This window comes from Nicotiana sylvestris, chromosome 11 (genome assembly GCF_000393655.2).
Source record: "Nicotiana sylvestris chromosome 11, ASM39365v2, whole genome shotgun sequence".
Classification (NCBI taxonomy): Eukaryota; Viridiplantae; Streptophyta; class Magnoliopsida; order Solanales; family Solanaceae; genus Nicotiana; species Nicotiana sylvestris.
In genome coordinates, this window is record NC_091067.1 from 126,852,468 (window position 1) to 126,862,973 (window position 10,506).

General features: G+C 32.8%; 1 protein-coding gene across 1 annotated transcript; it reads right to left on the bottom strand.

The window, feature by feature from the left end:
* Positions 1 to 3,965: 3,965 nt before the first annotated feature.
* Positions 3,966 to 8,438, bottom strand: LOC104228842 (uncharacterized). Its single transcript, XM_009781386.2, has 9 exons — positions 7,974 to 8,438; positions 7,487 to 7,673; positions 7,236 to 7,369; positions 7,018 to 7,130; positions 6,670 to 6,916; positions 6,133 to 6,288; positions 5,736 to 5,815; positions 5,570 to 5,619; positions 3,966 to 4,234 (listed from the first exon to the last, which is right to left on the bottom strand). Exons 1-9 carry the CDS (start codon positions 8,385 to 8,387, stop codon positions 4,086 to 4,088), a joined length of 1,530 nt encoding a protein of 509 aa, XP_009779688.1. The 5' UTR covers positions 8,388 to 8,438; the 3' UTR covers positions 3,966 to 4,085.
* Between the last annotated feature and the right edge of the window lie 2,068 nt (positions 8,439 to 10,506).

Below are 10,506 nucleotides of genomic sequence, written 5' to 3' on the forward strand. Positions count from 1 at the left end.
ACTTGAGCTCTTTTCCCTTGTTCTCCAGGTGGGCGCCTGATTCTACAACAAAATAGACAAAACAAAAGAAATTTTTCTGCCCCAGTTTGCACTAGGAAGATTTGTGAGTTGTTAGCAAAACTATAAATCACCTACGCTGTTGCTGGAGGATGCAATGATGAGAGTAAAATTATGACTTGACTAGGATGTGCGTTTCCTAAAAGTGATTGAGCTTGCGGAAAACTATAAACTAAGCTTGACTATAATAAAAACAGAACCTATTTTCCAGGCGGGATCCCTGATATCAAGAAAACTAAAAATTAACCTTCTTTTTTTTTCAAATCCAGACTTCCTTCTTTTTTTTTCCTTCTCTCTGGAGGACGACCTTTCCCAAAAGCCTTCATATTCCTCCTCTTCCTATCATCGTCACTGTCTGATTCCGCTCCTTTCTCTCTGTCGGCATTGCTTGCTTCTCTTTCTAATTCTTCCCATGTTTTTCCTTCTTCTTCGGAGTATTCCTCTGAGTCCTCTGCTTCATCATCTTCTGACTCCACTACTGATTCGCTTTCATCATCTTCCTCGTCTGACGAGACAGGCTCTACATCTGAAGGTTCATATCCTTGATCAGACTCCTGTGAGTGAATCGATCACAACTCTGGAATACTTGTCTGTACTGAATACACAACAATCATCTCGTTACTTGATAACTTAGTTATTATTTAGAATTGTAGTATAATATAATCATATTATTGGACTTTGATTTTAGCTGGATTGAATAACAATTTTAGTGATTTAGTGAGTAGTTTACACAAGTCTCTGTGGGTTCGACACTCAACTTATCATTATATTACTTGTCGACCACGTATACTTGCGTGTGCGTTTGGGAGCAACATTTACCAGTGAGATTTTTGAACCTTATTCGTCAATACTGGTAGAGATGACTCCTGCAGAATTTAGACAATCTGAAAATTATGCTCTTAATCGAGAAAAGCAATTCCAAATGCCAAACTGCAGGTTGACAATAATTACACATGTAACCATCTCATATATGCACCTATAAGTGGTTCACATGATAGGTGAACGGGCCCATATTCACCTTTTATATATTTCAGAATCAGGGGTCTTAGTCCCAACTTTAGCTGGTATAATCAATTCATTATGAGAACAAGCAACACATGAGAATTCCTGAAGAATCTTCTAGTTCTTTAGTATATGCTTATCTGAATTCTCAAATAGCTCATTTAAAAATGGCAAATGAAAACTTCAAGTTTATCATGTCATGTGCTATCTCTTAGTAAACTTCTGGTTTACTATGGCATAAACTTTTGCTTTAGTAAACTTCTGGTTTACTGTGATACATGATATAGTACAAATTAAAGAATAAGACGGGTAACTTCTCACATACATATTATTTTACCCCCTATGATTGTGGAAACATGAAGATTATCAATCTTCCAATCATTTGTAGTCTCAATATGATAGCCATTTGTATTAGTAAACTTCAGGTTTACTACAACATATGTTTTGACCATAATCATATAATATGAATGACATATTTGTATATAAGCTCTTCGAGAGCCTTCATTTATTATCCACAATCTAATATTTATCGGGCACTACTGGTGTCATGTATTCTTTAGGCAAACAGTTAGCTCTTCAGGAGTTGTTGATACATTTTGTACTATCAAATATTTCTCATACACTTCTGGTATCATGAGAGAAAATCACAATCAAATAAACATTGTAAAACAATTGTTTAAGCACAAGAAAACTCTTCTTCATAATATTTTCCTACTTCATGAGGCAATTTCAATTGTGTTACTTCTTCAGGAGCAAATTTAAAATACGAAATATTGAGTATATATTCTCTCAATTATATTAACTCTTCTGGAGGTGAATTGTAATGTATTCACATCAAGAGCGCGTTCATATTTACCCGACTTATTAGTATTGTCACATTCACTTCAGGGAATGGATTAATATTATCAAAAGTTCTCATCCTTCAGGAAATCGAACATAATTATCTGAATGCGCATTAATCACATCAAATTGTGATGCCTCAACCTCTTTTAAAATATTTACTACTTCAGGAGCAAATCGAGGCGTGCATTTAATATAGAGAATATTTATGTAGCTTATCTTCAATTGTAACCATAGAAAGCCTAAATTATCACTTCTGGTGATCATAGACATATACCACTTCTGGTGGTTAACAAAATATAATTACAATGAGATATATGAAATATAACTACTTCTGGTGGTTGTATATTTCTTGCAAACTCTGCTAGAGTTTAAGTTGATCTAATAATATTATCCATATTCTTCAAAATGACATAAATAAGATATATTATAGTAAACATCATTATCAAATCATAATTTTTTCTTTATGTACAACAATTACATAACCATACTATCTATTACAAACAACAAAAATTAAAATATTTACATTTCTATAGATTCACCACCGATTACATGACTTGTTTCTCCTTCTGGGAGTGCAAGGTAATCAGTTACATCCAAATGCATGAAGTCTAAATTATCTTCAGAAATAAAATTTGCTTCAGCATTTTTCTGTCTTCTTCAGGGAGGCTTGATAAAGCTCAACCAGGTGCTTTGGCGTATGACAGGTACGTGACCAGTGCCCTTTTCCTCCACATCTATAGCATGCATTTTCTGCATTTGGCGCTTGCACCGCTTCATGCTTTTGTTCCTTCTTTTTCCACTGCTGGTGGTAAGGAGGCTTCTTTGGTGCATTATTATTACCATGATTGGGGTTTCTTCCCCGACCACGGCCATGACCACGACTGGGGCAACGACCTCTTCCACGTTTAGCTTGGTGGAAGTTCGTCTCATTCACTTCAGGGAATGGACAAGAACCAATAGGTCGGCTTTCATGATTTTTCATTAATAGCCCATTATGTTGCTCTGCTATAAGAAGATGTGAGATAAGTTCAGAATACTTTTTAAATCCCATCTCTCGATATTGCTGCTGCAGGAGCATATTCGAGGCATGAAAAGTGGTGAAAGTTTTCTCCAACATATCATGATCAGTAATATTATCACCACATAATTTCAATTGGGAAATAATTCTGAACATAGCAGAATTATACTCACTGATAGATTTAAAATCTTGTAGCCTTAGATGAGTCCAATCATAACGTGCCTGTGGAAGAACGACCATCTTCAGGTGGTCATATCTATCTTTCAAATTATTCCACAGTATGACTGGATCTTTAATAGTGAGATATTCCATTTTCAGGCCCTCATCAAGGTGATGGCGTAGGAATATCATTGCTTTGGCACGGTCTTGGTTTGATGCCTGATTTTTATCCTTGATGGTGTCTGCCAGACCCATCGCATCAAGATGAATTTCAGCATCAAGCACCCAAGACATGTAGCTTTTGCCCGATATATCCAGGGCTACAAATTCAAGTTTAGAAAGATTTGACATTATTTAGGAGAAGAAAGTTTTTCAAAGTATTTGCTCGAGATGTCAGAGTCGCGTGCTGATAACGTGTTATAAAATAAAGACTGTAAAGTAAAGACAAGTATAGAGAGAAACTGATATATTATTCGAATTCAAACTGAAAGGATAAGCTTATTATACCCGATATGGATAATCTTCTACCAGGGGTAATGTTTATCCATAACTGGGTACTGAAAGGATAAGCTTATTATACCCGGTATGGATAATCTTCTACCGGGGATAATATTTATCCATAACTGGGTACTGAAAGGATAAGCTTATTATACCCGGTATGGATAATCTTCTACCGGGGGTAATGTTTATCCATAACTGGGTACTGAAAGGATAAGCTTATTATACCCGGTATGGATAATCTTCTACCGGGGGTAATGTTTATCCATAACTGGGTACTGAAAGGATAAGCTTATTATACCCGGTATGGATAATCTTCTACCGGGGGTAATGTTTATCCATAACCGGGTATCGAAGTGATAAGCTTCTTCAGGAAACTTATTTCCAATAGAGTACTTAAATAGATAAACATATTTACGGTGGAGTCCTATATGGATAAGCTTCTTCAGGATGCTTATTTACAACGGAGTACTAAATGAACATCCATAATATAATATATTTATAACATTTAGGGCATTTTGCCATATTTGAGGGCGTTGAGATCAGCGTAGTACTTTGTTATCCATCCTTCAATGATTTCAACCTCTGTTTTCCTTTGCATGGTTAACCATTCTGGGTCAGTTGGCTTGCTAGTAAGAATGTCTAGACAATGGGAACCTACAAAAATAAACAAAGAAAATAAGGAAAAGAAACTTAAATCCATCGTATTAACTCAAGCTGATATAGTTTTTGGTCCCAATGTCAGTTGTTTTGTCAAATTGAACGTGTTTCAAAATATAAATTTGATGTTTTATAAAACAAGAAGTCATTTATCAACAATTATTCAAATCTATATATACTTAATGTTTATGTAGTACATTGTTAACTAAGTGAGATATATAAGGAGAAATAAAAAGTAGATTAGAAAAATATGGATTTAACTCCTCTCCATTTCTCATTTTCTCCATTTCCCCAGTTCCTATTTAGATGGGAGCCACATGTCATTGTCATGGTTAAAAAATAAACGTTAAGATTTAAATAACCAAAACCAAAGCCCTAACAATGGTTAATAACAAACCATATTTTTGAACTTCATCTTTTTATTTTCTCCTTCTTGTTTTATTGTACTAATGGATATACATATTTTTATTTTTATTTCGAGTTAATCTTTAATTGGTTCATTGCTGTGTTTCCCTTTTTCTTTAATATGTTCCACCCTTATTAGTTATTATATTATCCTCGTTCTTGTTATTATACGTTTGTCCTAATTTGTTTAATAAGAATATTGGTGGCTAAGATAATCTTAGCTTTCTTACAGTTCTAAAGGATTATTACAATAGCTCAATTGTGCATTATCAACAGTTTGTATAAATTTATAAATTAGCATAATTACAAGATATCTGGTTACAAAAAATATTCTCAGTGTCATCCATGTTTATAGCTAATTCTAAAGAAAAGGTGCCATCAAAAGATTAACTCAAAGAAGAAGTGAATAATGAGATCGTGAGAAAAGTAGGAATTTGGGGAAGGACGCACTGAAAGAAAAGAAAAAGAAAAAACAAGTAAGTAACAGAGAGCTAAGTTTTTAATGTATTTATATATGGATGGGATAAATGTAGCTAGAATTGTGGGATTACCCAAATTTTTGGTTAAGCAAATATATTGAATATTTATTTTTCTAACCATGATTAGGACCTTGATTTTGGTTAATCAAAGCTCAACCTTTATTTTTTAACCATGACGTGTGGCTCCCATTTAAATAGGAACTTGGGAAAATGGAGAAAATGAGAAATGAAGAGGAGTTGAATCCGAAAATATCTTGTATGTCCGGATTTATTATATATTTTTGTTTAAAAAAAATCAAAAGACAGATAATATGAACAATTGTAAGTAAAATATTTGTAAAATTTAAGATTGATGTTGATGCCTTTACTAATATTTCCTATTCTATGATAACATAGAACATGAGCTCCTTTATTAGTACATTTTGTTTGGAAAGTAATAATGGCATACCGTTACGCGTGTGGACAGCTCGTAGACTATGAGATATGTCTTGCAAAACCCTAAAACATAAAAGCAGACAAAAAATTATTAATGCAAGACATACAACATGAATTAGGTCAACTATTTAACACATGTAACCAAATAGGAAAAGGAAAAAACTTTGTCAAGGACGTACCCTGCACTACTGTAAGGATCTCTTAGCCCATTAGAGAAAATGATGTTGCTGGCAAATCTATGAAGAATTAATTTTATGTCCTGCAAATTCACTCGCGTAAGTTTAGATATCTAACAATATATGAAAAAAGTAGCTCGGTGTGTGAAATATCCCACGTTCATGCAGGATTCGAAGAAGTATCACACCACGAAAGATACCATAGTCTACCGTGACACACGGGCCGGCACGTGAAAGATTCCACGGCTCGAACCACTAATCTATATGTCATGCGAAGACAAGTTTACCGTTATTTCAAATCTAAATATCTAATGCATAAGCAAAAAGTAAAATGGCAAATCATACATAATAAGGAAAAGTTGTAAATTGAAGTAAATTTAGAGTACAAAAGGAAGCATACATGTCCACCATAATAAGTTGTGATCCAGTGTGGACGAGGGGAGACACCATAGTAACTCTTGCATGCGTCTACGAACTCATCCAAATTAAAAGGATCTGAATAGAACATTGTTTCATTTTTGCCTCGCCCTATAGGCATCACCATCTCACTGCATGTCTGGAAAGAAAAAAAAAACTAGCTATTAATTTCTTAAATATATTTACTTCAAAATATCTGTTTAAAATTCGGTTAAAAAATTATTTCGACCTTTAGATTCTTGAACTGATTAATTCTACCTTTAAAATTATGGGTTTAAAAGTTAATATTATGTAAAACTTAATAATTCTTCACATGCATATCTAACATTTATGTGGCGTGTCAAAAAAATTGAATTCAATCCGTAAATATCATGTTCAACTTTCAATACTATTCTCTACTTAAATATCAGGCTTTTATATGCAGTAGAATTTGAATTCGAAGTCTGTGTCGAATCTATACATTGCACGTTCTGCTCTTACCACTGAACCAAAGTTGAGGAAGTTTTTAGTGTGTACTTACTTGCCATCTCCATCCCATGTAGGTTTCACTAGGTTGATTATACAAATTTGTGTTGTAACATTTCAATTTCCCTTGAAATGCAACAATTCCAGCATAAATACGATCAAGAACATGACTTCCTTTGTGTGCACCATCAATTCCTCCACAAACCACTGTCACTGGATATGTTGGTGGCGTGTTATACTGAGCTGCTGTTGCATATATTGAATCCAAATAATCCTTCAATTCAGAAGAATTATTCAAGTGCCTGAAGTCCAAGAAATCAAGATTAATTAAATTGAATAAAGATAGGTGGGGAAAAAAAGAATTTTTTTTGAAATATACAAAAGAAAAAGAAATTAAAATTACGAGCAAGTCTTGAATTTCCGACTGAGATAGGAGAGTCCATTTTTTCTAGAAGCAATCTTGTCAATTATAGACCATGATTTTCGTATAGTTCGGTAGCAAGTGTTACTCACTTCCTGAAATAATTGTGGAATTTAACTTACTTAGTTAGAACAAAGGAAAACTTAAATAAGATAATAAAAGATTTGATTTATAAATTAAATTAATGATGTTTTTCTCACTTTAAAATCCTTAGTGACAATCGAATAATATCCATTTTGTGGAGTGATGTCATCAAAATAAAGAATAGGAGCTGATGAAGCTAGAGCACCAAGTGCTATATGAGGATACTTCATTCGAAACCACGAGGCCAGCACTGAAAATTTCACCAAAAAAAAAAAAGGAAGAGAAAGAGTTTTAATAAAATTCCAACTTTATATTACCTTAAAAGACCAAAAAAGAAGGGAAAAAGGGAAGATTTCTTATTTCTTACTTCCTCCATAGGATCCTCCAATGACGATAATAGGAGAATTTTGTGCTGAGAACTTTTCTTTAACATGCAATAGAAGTTCTGCATAATCAGCTATAGCTTGTGCTGAATTGAAATAACCTCTTCTATCTTCATCTTTTAGAGCTTCTTCCATTGTTCCAAATGGTATTGATTTTCCATAATACCTATGCTGAAAAATTGTATGCAAAAAAATCTTAGCCAAAAGAAACTCCAAATTATACGTTTTTTTTTTCGGTTTAACCATCTAATATCATAAACTCAGTTTAAATCAGATTTGACAAAACATAAGTTTCATGAAGAAACATGACCCAAAAAAAAAAGCAACTCAGTGCACAAAGTATCATGCGTTCACGCAGGATCGGTGTGATGTAGAAAGTCTACCCTAATGCAAGCGTTAGTGACTGATTTCACGACTCGAACCCCGTGACCTATAGGACAGTTGTGATTTAGATGGTTAAATTAAGCTTACCTCCATGTAAACAAGAAGAGCCTTAAAACGAGGGGCAAAATCAGTGAGAAATCCAATACCAAGAGGATCACCATCAATGGAAGATTCAGCACCAAGATAAGCAAAAATTGTGGAGCTTGAATTGGAACCACCCCAATACTTAGAATTAATTATGTATCTTTGTTTAAAAGTGGAATAACTTTTAGGTCCATAATTAAAGTGATCAAGTGTTTGTGTATAGTAATAAGTCTCAAACTCTTTTGGTAGAGTAAAAGAAGAAGAAGAAGAAGAAGAAAGGGTATTAGAATCCTTAAGTATATTTTCAACAAGTGGTGTAAGCCTTGGGATTTTATGAGATTTTACAGAAATTGAGGTTCTTGAAAAGATCAATAAAAGAAGCCATTGGAATAGGAAAAGGTTATTCTTCATCTTCATATAATATAATATTGCAAAAAGACTTTGGAAAAGAATGTTTCTTGGTTATTCATTCAATACTATATGGATCTATTTATAAGTGTTTCAGTCTCCCACCACGTGAGGCGTGATTCACTCCTTTACTACTAACAAATTTCTTTTGCAAACGTGAAGCATAAAGTTAAAGATTTATAACGAAGTATATAAAGTTCGGATAATACAATGATTTTAGTTTCTCCCTTTTGACCAAGCTCTATGGCGATGAAAAGTTTGAAGACTTTAATCGTTAAAATTGGGCTTCGGGATAAAGTCATAAAACATGGTTATCTAATTTGAATTTAATTTTTATGTGCGGATAATGTACAAAATATTACATAATCATGCTAATTTAAATTCTATAGTGCGGATAATGTACAAAATATTACATAATCATGTTATTTAAAATACGATTATAAAATTCGAATTCTATGTGATGATAATGTAAATTATGTTATTTAAAAACCATTTATTAGCAATAGCCTATATAAAGTATTGATCGGTAACTTTAAATAAGCAGTTAAATTATACTGAAAGTGTAAATTGGTTAACACTATCCGTATGTATAACATAAATTCAATTATTTTTAGATTTTTTTTAATAGAAGAAAAGCTTTAATGGTATACTTGTGGTTAAGTGCATTCTAAAAATAAAAAAGATTCTTTTTTGTCAAAAGTGACTTCAAATCATGAATCTTATTGCGACCCTTTATGACCACTATTCCAGTTTCATTTGAAAAAGCCATGTAAAAAGCTAAACAACTATATGAAACTCCATCATTACCATAACTGACCGGTTGTTACAATAATTTGGCTTTATTAGACTGCATTAGTATTCCACTGCAATTAATTTGAAAAAAAAAAAAAAAAAAGAGCACAGAGACGAATAACAAAAATCTATAAAGTAATTAAATTCCCTAAACTCTACACCCTAAATCGTAATCATGACGGACCATTAGCGGTCGGACTCAAAGGGAGGGTTTGATGAAAAACTTACCTTAGTTAATTTTCACATCGCAACTGAAAAGAAAAAGTTAAGAGTCATATATCGGTGAATTTCGAATTTTATTGTGATGAAGCCCAAGGAAATAAAATCGTAAGATTTAAAATTCTTGAGTTAGTTCAGAAAAATCGAATCAAAACGGATAATATCTTAATACCTAGGTCTGTACGGTAACAATTTCAAGTTAAAACTTTCTTCAACGCAATCTTTTACTATATTTGCTCAAAATCTGTTGTTAATGATGCATTATTTTCTAACGAGCATTCTCAAAGTCTACTTGTGCATGCATATTAACAGAGGGGGACCTACGCTTGTAGAAGAACGCCAGAGGTGTCACTAGACATCGTTAATTTCCAAAAAATTCTAAATATATAAGTGTATATATAATGAAGACGGTCATATATTTTGTGTGGAACCCTTAAGATCGAAAGTCCGATAGGGGCACTGGTTGAGCAGTTTGGTCATATGCCCCATTCACTTTCAAGTCCTGGGTCCGCTACTGCATACTAGGACAAATTTGCCTATAGAACGCCCATAAACAATTTTTCCACAAAATTATTATTTCCACGAGTTCTCACATTTCAAACTTGTCGTTTCGGAGGACTAGTTATTGAATATTAAGTTTAGGTATAAAGATCTCCGTCCAAACGCAACTTCATTTAGTGTTAAAATATTCAGCCTATACCACTAATGCTTGATTATATTTATTGAGTCCTTGTAAACTACTCCTAAAAACATCCGTCCAAATGTAACTTTAAAGTTGAAGTATTCAACAAATATACACTACTCCTCTCCACCACCAATGCTTGATTACATTTATTTGGGTCCTGGTAAATTTTTTTTTTTTTTTTTTTTTTTTTGTAAACTACTATACGGTACATCTTGCTATTAATGAAATATATTTAAATATTAGCTGTAGTTTTTTTTCAAATACGCTTTAATATTTTAAAGTTCAAAAAATACTAATAACAATTTGTTATAGGTAAATATGTTTCATATATAATTTCAAACCAAATATATTTTACATTATTTGAACATGATTTATTCTTATATTTTAGAGTTTGGAAGTTTTATTGCCGAAAAGCTAAAATTAAATAAGGAA

Coding starts and splice junctions, on each gene's coding strand:
- LOC104228842 (XM_009781386.2), bottom strand. CDS start 8,387: ATGAAGATGAAGAATAACCTTTTCCTATTCCAATGGCTTCTTTTATTG. Junction 6,917..7,017: donor CGGAAATTCAAGACTTGCTC/GTAATTTTAATT, acceptor CTTGGACTTCAG/GCACTTGAATAATTCTTCTG. Junction 5,620..5,735: donor GATCCTTACAGTAGTGCAGG/GTACGTCCTTGA, acceptor TTTATGTTTTAG/GGTTTTGCAAGACATATCTC.